This window comes from Catharus ustulatus, chromosome 4, assembly GCF_009819885.2.
Source record: "Catharus ustulatus isolate bCatUst1 chromosome 4, bCatUst1.pri.v2, whole genome shotgun sequence".
NCBI classification, from domain to species: Eukaryota; Metazoa; Chordata; class Aves; order Passeriformes; family Turdidae; genus Catharus; species Catharus ustulatus.
The window spans coordinates 22,338,353-22,353,366 of record NC_046224.1 but is presented as its reverse complement, the minus strand read 5'-3'; the positions used below and the strand labels follow the sequence as shown (position 1 = coordinate 22,353,366).

General features: G+C 45.9%; 1 protein-coding gene, 1 non-coding gene and 1 pseudogene across 3 annotated transcripts; all 3 read left to right on the top strand.

The window, feature by feature from the left end:
• Nucleotides 1–67: 67 nt before the first annotated feature.
• Nucleotides 68–7,995, top strand: LOC116995200 (annotated as a pseudogene). The gene is made up of 2 exons (XR_006162953.1): nt 68–3,144; nt 3,782–7,995. The product of XR_006162953.1 is annotated as an uncharacterized LOC116995200 (transcript).
• LOC116996126 lies at nt 262–410 on the top strand. The gene has a single exon (XR_004417881.1). It is a non-coding gene; the product is annotated as a U12 minor spliceosomal RNA (small nuclear RNA).
• A 15-nt stretch (nt 7,996–8,010) lies between the features above and the next one.
• On the top strand, nt 8,011–13,183 carry LOC116995066 (cytoglobin-1-like). Its single transcript, XM_033057389.1, has 3 exons — nt 8,011–9,663; nt 11,544–11,775; nt 12,968–13,183. The coding sequence occupies exons 1-3, from the start codon at nt 9,569–9,571 to the stop codon at nt 13,094–13,096; spliced, it is 456 nt and encodes a 151-aa protein (XP_032913280.1). The 5' UTR covers nt 8,011–9,568; the 3' UTR covers nt 13,097–13,183.
• The last annotated feature ends 1,831 nt before the right edge of the window (nt 13,184–15,014 follow it).

Genomic DNA, 15,014 nt, shown 5'->3' with positions numbered 1-15,014 from the left:
GCCCCCGGCTCCGCCCGCTGTGACGGGACACCCACAACTCCCCGCGGCCCCCGGGCCTCTCATTTGCATACGGCGGGGCACAGGGCTGCCCGGTTCGGCCCGCGACAGCGGTTCCGCGGCGCGGAAGGGACAAGGGCCGTGCGGAATGCTGAGGAGGGTGCAAGCCCAGTAAAGGCCACATCAGACAGCGTGAGGGGCAGCTCGCCCTGACGAGAGAGGAAGTACGGAGCAGTCTGGAAGCGGCGCGGCCCGCCGTCCGTTATGCCTTAAACTTATGAGTAAGGAAAATAACGACCCGGGGTGACGCCCGGGTCCTCACTCCGAATGTGAGAGGAATTTTTGCGCGGGTACAGGTCGCCCCTGGGTGCCCCGCTTACTTCGCGGGATGCCCGGGTGCCGTGATCTGCCCGACCCTCGTGCGCCCGGTGCCAAGAACAGAACTGCACTGCCCGGCGTGCCCCGCGCGTTGTCCGTGCGCAGGCGGGGCAGCGCCCCAGCCCGCGCTGGGCAATCGCGCACCGGAAATCCCGGCGCTCTGAACATCAGAAATGCCTCAGGCTGTGATTCTCTTTGTGCTCCGTTCGCTGACGTGCCCTAAGGGTCTTCAGGACGCTTCGAATTAAATCACCCAAACTTGCCTCACAAACATTTCATGTGTCTGCATTAAACAATTCCTTCTTTATTTTTCTGAGGGAGCAATTACACCGTTTAAAATCAAGCTATGAGGGGAAAGGAAATGGTGCCTCGGGCAGCGCTGAGCTCCTAGGGTCCTGCCCTGTCATTACCTTCACGACTGTGGCTCTGGATCTCACTGAGGGTCGTGGTGCTGTTGGGCGTCCCTCAAAACACCCTATTGCAGCACATCACAGCCACAGCTTCTCCAAAATGCAGATTTGCTCCCGCCCGAACCAGTGGGACTTCAACAGTGTGGGAGGTGCCGGGAGGGTTGGGGACAAGCGCGGAGGATTTTTCTGCAGCTGCGGCGGGTGCTCACAGCCACGCACACTCAGGCTCCCGCAGCACTCATTTTTTCTCAGGAAGCCTTAGTGAGCCAAAAGTCCTACCAGGGATGATGCCAGGTCCCTGCTTGGTTGTGCACTGGTGCTTGATCCAGCTCCAGGGGGCTGCAGTACTGTAAATGAAGGTACACAAAATACAGCCATTTTTGCACTGCCTTTCTGCAGCTGTTGAGGTACTTGATCAAACTGAGGCGACAGGGTGGGTAATGTGTGACATTTGTTTTGCTGTTGCAAAACCAACAGGTAATACCTGTTTGAGCAAATTCATTTCACTTTGAAAACAGCCCAAGTGGTTCCGTTTCCCGATCTGACACCAGTTTCCTGTTAAAATATTACTTAGGAAATTATGCAAAGGACATCAGGACATCATACCCTTAGGATGGTATGTGGTACAGCATCTGATTTAAAATATTGCCTTACCCTCAAACATCAAGAACTGTGAAAATAAGTTGTATTGGATCACGGGCTGGATGTTGTTCTTTGCACCAGGAGACGTAAAACTCTGGCAATAGGAAATTTCATGCACAGAGATATTTCCAATAAAGGTTTTTTACAGTCAGTTTCTCAGAATACTCTGGTTTTCTAAAAGCCAGTTTTCTTGCACACACCTGGATCCCAGCTGATGTTCTCAGTGACCTGCAATATTCTTAGGGAATACTGAATTTCTGAGAGAAGCAGAAAATTTGTTTGCGGAGAGCCACACAGAAATTTGCCTTTCTTTCTGGGGGCCCATCGAGAAAATCCCAGGGAGTTTGTGCAGCCAAGGAAACTGATGGACTAAAAAGAAACACTGCAGAAAAGGACTTGGAAGGCACAGCAGAATTTGAAGTCTTTTTTATTTGGTAATTCTCAAGTGGCTCATAGAATACTGTGTCACACAAAATCACATGCATTTGCCTGATTGCATCCCCCTTATGCCATGGAATACAACTTTTAGAGCTCTTTGGTCCAGAGCTGTGGCATGTGTGTAGCTGAAGGACTTTGGGAGAGGTAAATTGTACAGACGTGGGAGAGCAGCAGAGTGTTATCAGGCAGGTGGCTTTTGTAAGGAGACAACTGGAATAGCTTCAATTTTTAATACAGGTTTGTTAATGATGTTTTATCCTGGGTGTCCAAAGTGGGAGATGTCTAATTTACCAGCTCTGAAAAGTAGGCAATTCATGGGAGAAAGAAAAGCAGAATATGGCATAGCAGCTGTTTCATCTTCTGAGGGTTAAGTAATTAGCCCGACTCTCAAGTCATTCTCCTTTGATCCCAGACTAAACCTTTCACAATAATTTCTTCCCCGTGTTTCATTATGGGCCACAGAAGGGGTGTTTTCCAGTGCGCTACATCTTTCTTGTCCACGTGCTCTAAATACCTTCTGTTCATCTTCCACTCAGCTTTAACTGGTGGTCCTGAAGAAGCAGCAAACAATAAATTTGGCAGCACTGCAGCAGTGTTTCATTTTCAGTTCCTATGTGAATGGCAGCTTCCTGGAAATCAAATGAGAACAGTTTTCAAAGCTTTGTAATGTTATATTGATGAATTATGTTGCCTCCCTGCTCTCATTCTGTGCAGCTGCTCCACAGGAACTAAGCACTCAAGAACTTGACAAAGCTGCTGGTACTGTTTAAGTGGGACAGGCAGGGGTCCCAAGGTCACTTTAAAGGTTCTTTTATTTACTAAGTCCTGACTTCTGGATTGTGCCAGCATCCAGCACCTGTCTCTGTTTTCTCATAGAGAGATCTGCTATTTTGAGTTTCAGTCCAGTCCCATGTGTTCACCCCTCTCAGCTCCCAGAGCTGCACACCTCTGCACTGCAGTGGCCATGGCCAGGCAGTCAGTTTTCATCATTGCTTAGATTTTGGCACATCCTACAGTGGGTACTGTTTTTCTCTTGCTTCAGGTACAGACCAAATCCACCAGGTTTACTGGGGAAAGAGTACGGGTTCAAAATCCCAAAGACACCTTACAAGCATCTTGTTCAACCAGAAGCAGGAGTTCAAATATTTTGGCTATGATGCTGTGATGAAGTACAAGAGCCTGCCCTCCAGCCAAACTGACAGCTGGTACTTCTTCCAGAACTTCAAGATGCAGCTGTACAAAATGGTAGGTGGAAGAGTTACTGCTAATGGGGGTCAGGGCTATCCATTTATTTGAGGGCTGGGGGTTAGAAAATCCATGAAGAGCACTGGGTAAGTCTGGTTGATGAGGATGAATGAACCCAAGTCAGAGAGAATTTGATGAACAGAAGAAATTATTTATTTTTGTAATTGCCAAAAGCTTCACAGGCCCTTTCCTTGATGATGTTTTTTATTTGTCTAAAGACAATAAAATCTGACTGCATACTTGGGTGAATGAATATATGTGTTCCTAACAAAAAGCTGCCCTGTTCCCAAGCTTGACAGAGAAACTGGTCTCTCTCTGGCTCCCTACCTTTGTCCTCAACAAGAAACAGGGATCAAGTGAAATCTCCTGTAATTCAAAGGAGATAGGCAGTCTCAGGATTGCCTAAGATCTCATCCCATGTTACACAGGTCCCCCTAGCTCCTCTCTCCCTCCCTTGAAATGTTATGCTGAAGCTAATGTAAGGGTGTCCAGCTGTCCTTGAAGCCTGCAGTGGCTTTATCAAATTTTTCTCTGAAGGTTCTGTGTTGGTTTGGAATAGTTCACAGCTTTATCTCTGTTCAGCCAAATACCAGGCTACCTTAGGGCCCTTCTGTCTGTGCTCCAGGGTCCCACAGGGCCTCTCTCAGGTGGAGAATAAACCAGAGCACAAGGCCAGTCCCAGGGAAAGCCTCAGGTCCTCTCTTTGGTGGATGGGAAGCCTCTTCGAAGGTTTTCCTCCCCAGGACAGCTGGGAATGATGTGGTCTGTCACAATATCACCTGGAGCAGTTGGTCTCTTCCAGAAACTGGTGGAAATTGGGGAATCAGTGAATATACATTATGTTGCCCACTATGATTTCTTTCCAATAGAACCAGATCAAAGGTAGTCTTTGCTTTCTTTTGTGCAAAAACCAGAATGCTTGGTATGCAGATGAGGAAGGGATGGAACAGCTTGGATTCTGTGTAGTGCCATCACCAGACAGAAGGCTAAGGAGACATTTCAGGCTGAAGGTGGAGATTAAATTTGGGCTGACTAAATTTAAAGCCACATGTACTGATGTTACATGAAGTCAGACAGTTGTAATGGATTTTTTATCTTATAAATAACTTGTCACATTGAATAGATCTTAGATGTCTTAGATGTCTCTTCCAACCATTATGATTCTAACAATTATATGACTTCTACAATAGAGGAGACAATTGGACCAGTAAGTCCATCATGCAACTTTCTATTTACACAGGAAGACTACTAGTCTGATTCTCTGGTTCTTTCCATTCCTCACCAACCACCCTTTCAGTCCAACACCTCATTTTCTCTTGTATCTGACAGCAGTATGTCTGCTGCTTAATCTCATGCCCTTCTAGCTTGCATCTCTGAACATAATAGTCCATACTATCCATATAATCATCTGTGACCTACCTGTGTTTAATGCAAAGTCTCTGGACTGGTGTCTTAACTTCCACATAAAGCAGTTTATTTTAGCCTGGTGTCTTCTTGCAGCTACATCTTCTCTTTCTCTGACATCAGGTCACTTTATCTGGAGTTCAGGTTTAATTCTGCTGGGGGTGACATTCAGCAGATTTCTGTTTTCTTCAGAATGTCATTTATATAAACGCTGCGTAATTAGAGCTCCAGTGTCCCAGACAAGGGAGCTGAGTGAACCAGTCTAGGAGCTTGTGTCCAAAACCTACGGGAGTGTTGTTTCCATCAAATGATTGGGTGGTTGATCTCATTAGTGGGGCAGATATGAATGCCAGATTGTAACATTACAGATATGAGTAGTGCATATGCTGCTGCCAGATGCCTCTGTCCAGCTCCAGGTACTCTGCATCTCTGACTTGGGCATGATATTTTCCATATCTCTAAAAGCTGATTTCTTTCCTCTTGCCTGCAGCACCTGTGCAAAGGTTCAGCACTGTTAAGGCTTTGGGGGCCTAAATTTGTCCAAGAAAAGTATGCAGTCCTGCAGTGTGCTGGGTCTGGCAGAGGTGAAGTTAACTTTCTTCATAGTGACCCTTATGTTGGTGGGTGGTTTGGGTCCAGAATGATGCTGATAGCACACTGATGGCTCAGGGTGTGAAGGCTGAGCTGGGGCTTGTGGAGTTGGCTTTCTTCCCCTTCACTAAGCATATACAATTTCTGAACACCAGCCTCCACCAATGCAAAATCTTGGTTAGCTGGATACAGTGCAAGAAAACCCAGAACTTATTAGTTGAATGATTGCGTTGAGTCACTGCTGGCCATGCACTGAATGTTGTTAATCATAAGAGCAGCATTCAGAGGACTAATCTGCATATATGCTATGCCCTATGATATATAAAAGCAGAAGGATTTTGAAATTACTACCTTTGCTTTCTCATTAAAAATGGTATGCATGCAATAAAAATACTCACAACAGACACCTGTGTGCATTTCTACCATGTCAGGTGGTACCACTCTGTACACTTTGGAAGGGCCATTCTGGGGGCTAGGTCCTAAGAAGCAGAACAGTCCTGCTTTTTTCTTACCCTTTACATTTGGTGTTTTCAGCAGTGGAAAGCCCAACACGGCTCCACCCAAGCCCACCAATGCCTTGGAATGGGAGAGAGAAGTAGAGTCTGGGAAAGTGGCAGCAGGGAAAGCCTTTCCCACCCATGTGCTAGGTGGGCTTTGGGATTCAGACATTGACACTGACAGTGGTGACTGCAGCTCCTAGTTTTGCTTGTTTCCATGAGCTGATTATGTTGATAACCTCAGACAATGAGCACGAGCAGATGCAGATGTTTGTCCTTCCTGTAAAAGCAGCACTGACTGAGTGTCAGGGTCTCAGGCTAGGCATTCCTGAAACCTGGCAATATGGGAGGCTCTACCCTCAGCCTGACACTAGCATGGTTGTTGGGAAGATAAGAGTTACTAGCTGCTGAGTCCTTGGCAGCCATCCTCTGAAAGAGGTGTGTCTGTTGAACTGGGGACTGACCCTGTTGAACAATAAATAGGGTGGGTTGTTTATGCTAAAAATCACAGATCCTCAAATTTCAAGGATAAGAAAAGACAGTGAGGTTTGCAGTGCCTGTAACCAGGACATCAATGAGCTCTTAGAGGTGTGATGGCTACTGGATCCTACATGGCTGGGTGATTAGAAGGTGCCACCCATTTCTGTGGCTGGATCTTGCCAGCTGCCTTCTGCCTAAAGCACGTGATTTCTTGGAAACTGAGACAAAGCAACTTCCACTTTGCAGTACTGACACCATTTCCCGGCAGTGAAGTGAGAGGCACATCTTCTTCTCCCCTGGCTGGGGATAGAGAGAGGAACAGCTTGGCCACAGCCTGAACACCATGGTTGTGCTTTCTGCTCCACATTTCCCCAGTGCCATCTGGCTCCCTGGCCTAACCCTGCCTACTTGATGTCAGAGGAAACTAAAGATTCACAAAACTGCTTGATATCAGAGGAAACTAAAGACTCACAAAAAGTTCACAGTAACTATAAGTTACCCTTGGAACCATGACAGTGGTGTGCTGGAGCAATGGAACTGTGAAGAGATCGCAGGAACAGAGTGTTATAAATCCTTATGTCCTTGACAAGTAATGGTTCAAATAGATTCAAGCAGATTCAAACTGCAACAGAGATTTAACAAAATAAGGTTTAACAATAACTTAGCAATAGATGACAGGATGTAAAGACAACTTCAAGTTACCTTAGATGATTATAATTTTAAAGAACACATCCCCAGGGAAATTTGTATGTGGAAATGATAGGATATGAACTGGACTGAGATCAGCAAATGCATATTAAAATTTTTGTTACACAAGCATGAGTGACCAATCTCCTGTTTCTGTATGATTCTTTTTTGTAAAAGGACTCTGACTGCTCTCTGAGTTGGAAAAGGCCTTGCACCCTATTCTTCAGATTTGTAATAAAACTATGTCTCAACTCAGTGTATTGATTGGCTCTTGCACACCAGGATTCTCTTCTTTAGGGATAACATCCTGAGGAGCTTCACCCCATATTAGAAAATAATGTCTCTTCATGCAACAGAAATTAAGATTGAGAGCATTCACTTCCTTTGACATAATAAAACAAACCATGGGAGAGGAAAAATAAATAAACCAAGCACTCATCCTCTTGCTCACATATAGGGAGGTGTCAGCAATGACTTCACATTTAAACAGCACATTTTTCATAGCTCTTCCATTTCCAGACCAAAATAAGTAGGTTTCTGGAGCTTTTTTGCTTCAGTTGCTAGAGATTACTGAGATGTACCATAGATGTGTATAGACCTGTTAGAGATGTCAAAACTTCATAAGGGATTATTGTGTTCATCTTGCAAGGACTTGGCAAATCATGCAAGGGGAAAATAGAAGATAATTTTCCAGAACAGTAAAAGTAACACCATAGGATGGAAGAAGAGAAAAGCAGAGAGAGAGCATGGTGATGTGCTTGAGGGAAGATGTCATTGCTTTCTCTGGTCAGGGATTGCCTTGGGCTGCTGACACCTGGCTTGGTCCCAGACAAAACTGACCAATTGTGCCCCAGAACAGGACAACCAAGTAAGATTAGGGTGCCTCCATGGAAACGTGTTTAAGAAAGGGCAGGGAACACTGAAAAGGGAGATACAAGTCCAGGGCAGGTACAGTATCCAATGGGATGATGACTAGTGGAGGAGCCCATGTTGGAGCAGTTGAGTAGGACACAAGGAGGAGCAAGAGCAAGGGACCCCACACACCAACCCCAGCTTCTGCACCACCCATGGTCTCACCAAAGGGTCTGGTTGTAACCTGCAGCATGGGGTGGGGAAACAGGACAGGGGGAGGTGAGGCATCTAAGTATTGGTTGGTTGGTTTGTTACTTGGAAATGAATTAATTGGATTGAAATTTCTCAACTCAAAATAGGTATTTTTTGGCCCATGACAGGATGTCTGACTATATATCAAGGGATGGAGCATGTTCATACTGCAATGTCTCAGAGGAGAATGGGGGAGAGGAGAGGAGAAGTCTCCTAAGGAATCATACAATGTTTTGGATTGGAAGAGGCTTTTAGGATCATCTAGTTCCAACCTCTCTGCCATGGACAGGGACACCTTCCACTAGACCAAGTATCTCAAAGCCCCATCCAGCCTGGCCTTGAACTCTTCCAGGGATGGGGCACCCACAACTGCTTTGCAGGTTTCTATCAGACTGCTCTTTCTTTGCTGTGTGGTAAAAAGGGAGAGGGAGGCAAGTGGGGACAGATTTCAGTGAAGTCGTTTGAGGCCTCCCTCAGCAGCAGTGGGACACAACCCCGCAAAGACCAGTTAGCCTCTGTGTCTGCAGCCAGCACTTTCCTTCTGCCCTGGGGTATCAGGCTGGTTTTTCTTGACATGCTGCATATTTTCCCCTTATACCTGTTTCTTCCCTCCTCTAAACCATCCCAAACAATATGAGGTTTTGTCTGCCCTCAGCATCCAGCAGCAGTTTCTCAAGTCCCTTAGCCCTTATTTTGAGTGCGTGCCCTGGACTTAACCAGAACATTCCTGCCAGAGGTTAACCCCAGGCATTGCATGGATAATCCACGAAAACTTTTTGCCTCCAGTTCCAAGTGACCGTGACTATAACAAGTCCAGAGATGCTGTCTGCAGCTCCACCCTGGCGCTTCTTCTGCCCCTTATCTCTCTACCAGGCAGTCAGGGCTCAGAGGTAGGACAGAGATCCCAGCTGCAAGCCAAGAGGGTTAGAAAAGTGAAATGCCTGTGCTCCTGGCCTGGCTGTGCTGCACCATTTACCTACAGTGCTAAAATGAAGTGGCTTTGCAGGGCACTATGACCATGGGGGTGCTGTGCCACGCTGCCGTCATCATCCCTGCAACGCTGTAATTTTGGGCTGGCAAAGCTTCCCACCCTCATGAGACCAGGGCTGGGAGCAGCTGTGGGGTGAGCCCCTGTTAAGCCAGAGGGCCGTGGGGAAAGCAGTGACTGTGGCATGAAGGCAGGACTGGAGAGAGTTGCTGGAGCTAGAAACAGGAGCTTTGACTGAAAGACCAAAGAGTGCCAGGGAGAGTGGATGGCAAGGCACCATGGTGCCCTGAGCACAGCAGCACTCTTGGAAGAAAACCAGGAAAATTAGTGCTTGGGCAAGGATCACCTTCAGGAAAGAGGAGCCAAGCACTGGCTTTGGCAGGGGTGAGAGGGGAAGAGAATTGATCTCTTTTTTTTCCCCACTTAAAACTGCCTTTTTTCCCTTCTCAGACAGTGAGACCTTTGCTTTGGCACCTGACCTACAACTACAGGGCTAGTCCTTCTCCTCATGTGGTTGAGTTCTTTCCTGATTAAAAGTGATTAGGTGCTCTAAAACCTGCAGAAATGTGACAGAGACAAAGAGACCCTTCAAGATCTCTTAAATCCCCAGGGCAGTATTTAGGGAGCCCTGAGGAGAGAACTGGAGCAGAAAGACACTCCCTGTCCTCCCTTCTGCTGCACCCTCTGTTGCCAGCATCTGCTGCATCATGTCCCTCTCTGAAGCAGAGGTGCAAAGTGCCCGTGGTGCCTGGGAGAAGATATATGTGGATGCTGAAGACAATGGGACAGCTGTGCTGGTCAGGTAAGGAAAGGGCCCATCCAACTACTGCCCTGGAGGGGTGAAGGAGGAACAGCAAGGACGGAGTGAGTTACTGCCTCAGAGCATGTCTCAATGTTTTTCATGCAGCCCTTGCTAGGAAGAGGAGCAATCCATATAAGGAAAAATAAAAAGAAAGGGGTAAGGGGGTGGGAAAAGAGGAAGAGACAAGAACAGTATCTTCACCCATGTAAGGTAAATAAAAGAAAGTGTGGTATGAAAGAGAATGGGATTCCCTCTTCCTCTTTACCTCTAAACTATTCAAATGCTTTTTTTTGAAACCCAGTACTTAACTTCTGATTTTCCTTCAGCCTCAGCCCATCTATTCCATTGTATTTTACCCTTTCTGTGGACTTTCCTCTCTTAGTTTCCATCCTGTTTCCCTCTCTTCTGTTCACCTTTCACATATTCCACTCTCATTTGGGACTGACATCACTTCCATAAGCATGGATCAGTTCAAATACTCTTTCTGGTTATTAGACCTTTACCCTGCCCTCCAGCTTTCTTGTATATCACACCTTGTGCCTGCATTACCTTCCCAAAGCCTTACGTGCTGCTCTTTTCTGCTGCAGGCTACACCACCTGAGCACAGTTAGGGTCAGAAATGCCGCCATAAAATGTTAGTAGCATCCAGTAGCTTCCCTCCCTGGGGTAATTTACTCTAGAGGGTTTTGCTTTAGTGTCCTACAGCCCCAGATCTGCCTATAGAGAAGTTCAGGGCTTCCCACGACAAAAGTGACATGGCCATACTGGAAAGAGTCCAACAAAGGGACAGGAAGATGATGTGGGGACTGTAGTATCTCTCCAATAAAGAAAGGCAGAGAAAGCTATGACTGTTCAGATTCAAGTAGAAAAAGCTCAGGGGAATCTTCCAATGTGTACATAAAAACCTGAAGGGAGAGTGGAAAGAAGACAGAGCCAGGATTGTCTCAGTGGTGCCATGAGAGAGGACCAGAATCAATGGGCCCAAACTGAAACAGGAGGTTCCCTTGAACATAAGGAAACACTTTTTTTACTTCTGAGTGCAACTGAGCACTGGCACAAGTTGCCCAAAATTGTTGAGTCTCCATACATGGAGATACTGAAAAGTCGTCTGGTTATGGTCCTGGGCAACTGGTCTGACCAGTGGTGTTGACCCAGAAGACGTCCAGAGGTTCCTTTCAGCCCAACCATTTTATGACTGTGAAATGCAATGTGGAATTTGTTATGGATATTTCAGGTGGATAACCAGTTTACCTAATGGAGTAAACTGCTTTTTTTTAAAGAGCTTGACTAAGATGACTGTAGTTGATCAAAGGTAATTTCAAACACACTGAATTGTGTTACTTTTGAATAAATGGAATGAGCAGTACCCCATACTCAAACAGCAATCCACCCCAGGCAGCAAGAAAACTTTGCAGTGGACTATAGGAAGGGGTTAATTAACAAAACCAATAGTAGGGTTTCTCTGTGAAAACACCCACCAGTATCACAGTGGTCATATCTGCTGTCTAGAACATCTTTGGTAATACTAAACTGTCACCCATGTGAATGTGCTCCCACTTCTCTGTGAAAGTAACACAGAGTTAACACTGAGAAAATATGAGCTTTAGAAGGAGCGGAGTAAGTTCATTATAGGTTTTAAGGTGGAATGAGCAAAGGAAATGCCCTGGGGAGAGGCAGGGGAGAGAGGACTGGCTGCTATGTGCATGGGGGTTATGCACAAGTACAAAAGGCAAAGGAGAAACAAGGAATGCAGAAGTGTCTGTTGTAATAAAGAGAAGGGCAAAAGGGACATAAATGCATAAGGCAAGGCCCAGAATGTGTGGCCATGTCTGCACTGATACCTTGGTCCACAAGTCAGGACGTCTCTCATTCCTCAACAGGATGTTTACTGAGCACCCAGACACCAAGTCCTACTTCACACATTTCAAAGGCATGGACTCTGCCGAAGAGATGAAACAGTCAGATCAAGTCAGGGGCCATGGCAAGAAGGTTTTCAGTGCCATCAATGACATGGTGCAACACCTGGACAACTCTGAGGCTTTTCTTGGGATAGTGACTCCACTCGGCAAGAAACATGCCACCCAGCTGAAGATTGACCCCAAAAACTTTAGGGTGAGTGAGCAGCCCTCTTCCCAAAGGGTGTAATTGTGAGGAGGGCATGGTTTCCCCTTTGAAGGGTACAACTGAGGAACACAGGCTTTGTATGTAGGAATACATATATATGCCTCAGAGGGCGGAGGTGGTGGAAGATGAGATGGTTGATGGTGGAAAATGGCAGGAGTGAGAGATCTGGCATGGGTGGGGAAGATGGCTGTGCAGCAGATGTGGTGCAGGCAGGTGATGTGGTGCTCAGGTGGGAGCTGCCCATGAGCTGTAGAGGGTTTTCTCAGTGCAATGCAATTCTCACACCTGCCATTTAATAACAAGATACAGAAAAGCAGTTTAACACTGGACTTCAGTCCCTGATGTATTTTTTATCTTATAGCAGGAGCTGAGCTTTTCTAGGACAACGAAACCAGTTGTTATTGAACAACAATGACAACAGCATTGTCATCCTTAAACAAACTCAAATAATAAATACAGGATCAAATTACTTACCCAGATCCCTTAAGGTCACTAGCAGAGTGCATTTATAACTATTTTGTCTGCCTTACACAGCAAAAAGAGGCACATTCTTGCAAAGATTATTTCCAAATGAAGGTGATATCAAAAGCAGTGGGCCCAATTTTCAATGAGTGTGAAAATAAGTGATGATTTCTGTCTGAAAATACTTTTCCAGAGTAGAGATGCACACAAAACAATAAATGCTGCACAGGTAAGGAGTTGGCATTTCAAAGTATACCATCTACCTAGTGACAGCAAGAACTCTGCTGCAGAGTGTTGGATAGCTAATGAGCAGGAAAGATCAGAGAAAAACTTACCCACCAAAGTCATGTATTCCATAGTGTCCAACAAGGGACTCATCATGGCCTCTAAATATGTATTTGGGACAGTCCCCTACCTGGAGAAGGATTGCAGTGGGTGGATGAAGCACATCAGTCCTATACAGCCATCCTTAAGTGATAGGTGCAGTCAACACTAACTAGATACAGGGTGGTTAAAAACACCAGCAGCAGTTTTTTGTGAATTCTATAATGCACCTTATTTTCCATGCCCTGTTACAAGCTCTGCAGGTCATGTGCTGTGAATTGTTCTTATACTCCTTTCTGCCCTCCAAGAATCCCAACTAAAGATATGTAAGTTCTTATGTTTCTAATGTGGAGAGAAGTTCACACTGGTTGTTTCTTCCCTTCTCCTTGTTTAGATTATCTGTGACATTATCTTACAATTGATGGAAGAGAAATTTGGCGGAGACTGCAAAGCTTCCTTTGAGAAGGTGACCAATGAAATCTGCACCCACCTGAACAATATCTACAAAGAAGAGGGTTGGTGAGGATGTGCACCCTCCAGGCTCTTCAAACAACTTGCCAGCACTGATTTGCTGCTTTTGGGCCCCCAGCCACAGCTGGAAAAATTAAAATTTAAAAATACAAAAAGGCAAGAAAAAAGGCTTATACAATATAGATATCAATAATTTTCTTAGCAAACTGAGCTTCTACAGCTAAACAAAACCCGCAGATACATCAAAGTCAACCAACAAATCCTGACGTGCTTTGCAGTTTCAGATGAGTTCCTCTGGCCACTGTCCTTGAAAACTACATTTTAAAAAGGTGACTTTAACCTTTTTATTCCTAAAAGAAAGACTTGCTCCTTCCAGCAGCACCAGCAGTTCTTTGGCTCACCTACCACCTCTCCATTCTCACGAATGACAGGAAGGAAACCGTTTTGAATCATCTCCAGAATATTGCTAGAGGTCATTATTTAAGAGGCATGAGTATTGTTTTGTGTTTTATCTTAAACGAGGGGGAAGTATAGTATGGGAATGACCAACATCTCAGAAAGACATGAGGAAAGTCCCATCTTGCATGAGCCAGGAGAGTCACCCAACCTTGGTTTGTCAGAGCAGCTTTCAGCATAAGGGATGACAACACTGAGTGTGGTCACCACTGGACCCCTCTGGGCAGGGATGAACGTCTCCATGGTGTGGATTTCACTGTGTTACTCCTAGAAAATTACTTGGGTTGCATTTCCACGTGAAGCATGAGTAGAGCTCACTGGCTCTTCTGCACTCAAAATACACCCAGCTGATGGAGACTGCTGCCTCGCTGCGTGGGCAGCACAGGGGGCTCAGCCTGGCATGGGACTCATCCTGTCCAGTCACACAGCCTGAGCCTCCCTTCAAAGCTAACTGAACTATTTAATTGCTCTTCTTTGTATTCCTTAGACATGGTGAAATAATCAGCTAATAACTGCAAATAACCACGTGCTGGTTTGCTTCAGTGTAACACAATAAACACAGAGAAAGCAGATGTGCCCTCTCATTTGCTTCACAGAAAAGGTGATGTGCAGCAGTGGCAGCTGGTTACAGTGCACATTTACTGGTGGTACTGGGGGGTTTCCAAAACGAGCTCAAGCTCCCACCCAGGCACCCATCATTCTTGTGGCAGTGACCCTTCTCATGGTTTTCATTTAACCATGAAGCAACGGTTCTGTAAACAAGTAAAAATGCACAGTTTTCCTTCATTCAACATGTAGTTTTCCTCACCCACTGCATTTGGCAAAGGATGCTAAATCCCAAAGTCCAGAAGAGGAACTCTAGCTCGAGGGGAAGATGGGCAGGCTGCTTTATTTGCTTCAGTGTTCTATTCAGCTCGGGGAGAAAGGGAAGCGCATTGCACAGCATTGGCAAGGACTGTAAAAAAAGAACAAGATATGTAAAAAAAATATTTATAGTCTCAAATCCCTCTGAGGGAGTACAAGTAGTTAAAGCTCTGAAAAGAAGTGATGGCAGTTCCTTACTCCCGTTGCTCTGCTGCAAACCAGTTTGAGCTTAGGAAGATTTGAAGGCAGGATTTCGAAAAGTTACAATGGTTCTAATGCAAAGTCCCCCACCCACTTATCATCTTGTAGAGATGAAGACAGAGGCTGGAGCTGGGCTGAAGGTGCCTGAGGGCCAGTGCTGTAAAAGTGCCTTCTTTGCAGCCTCTCTGAGCCAGCACCTGGGATTTCTAACCCATCTGCACTTAATACTTTACCACAGTCAGCATTTGTCAGATCATTTGAGCCTGTGAAAGGGCTGTACCGCTCCTGCTCTCTCAGGCCCTCTGTGACCCTGCTGGTGTCCAGCCCTGCTTTGTTGCTAATTAATCCTGCCTTTCTGATGGTGCATCTCCTAGAACTCTGCTTGCCTGCAGTGTTCTAGCAGCACCACTGAGCCTAAGGGAAGGGATTTGGGACTGCAGTTTCCCCAG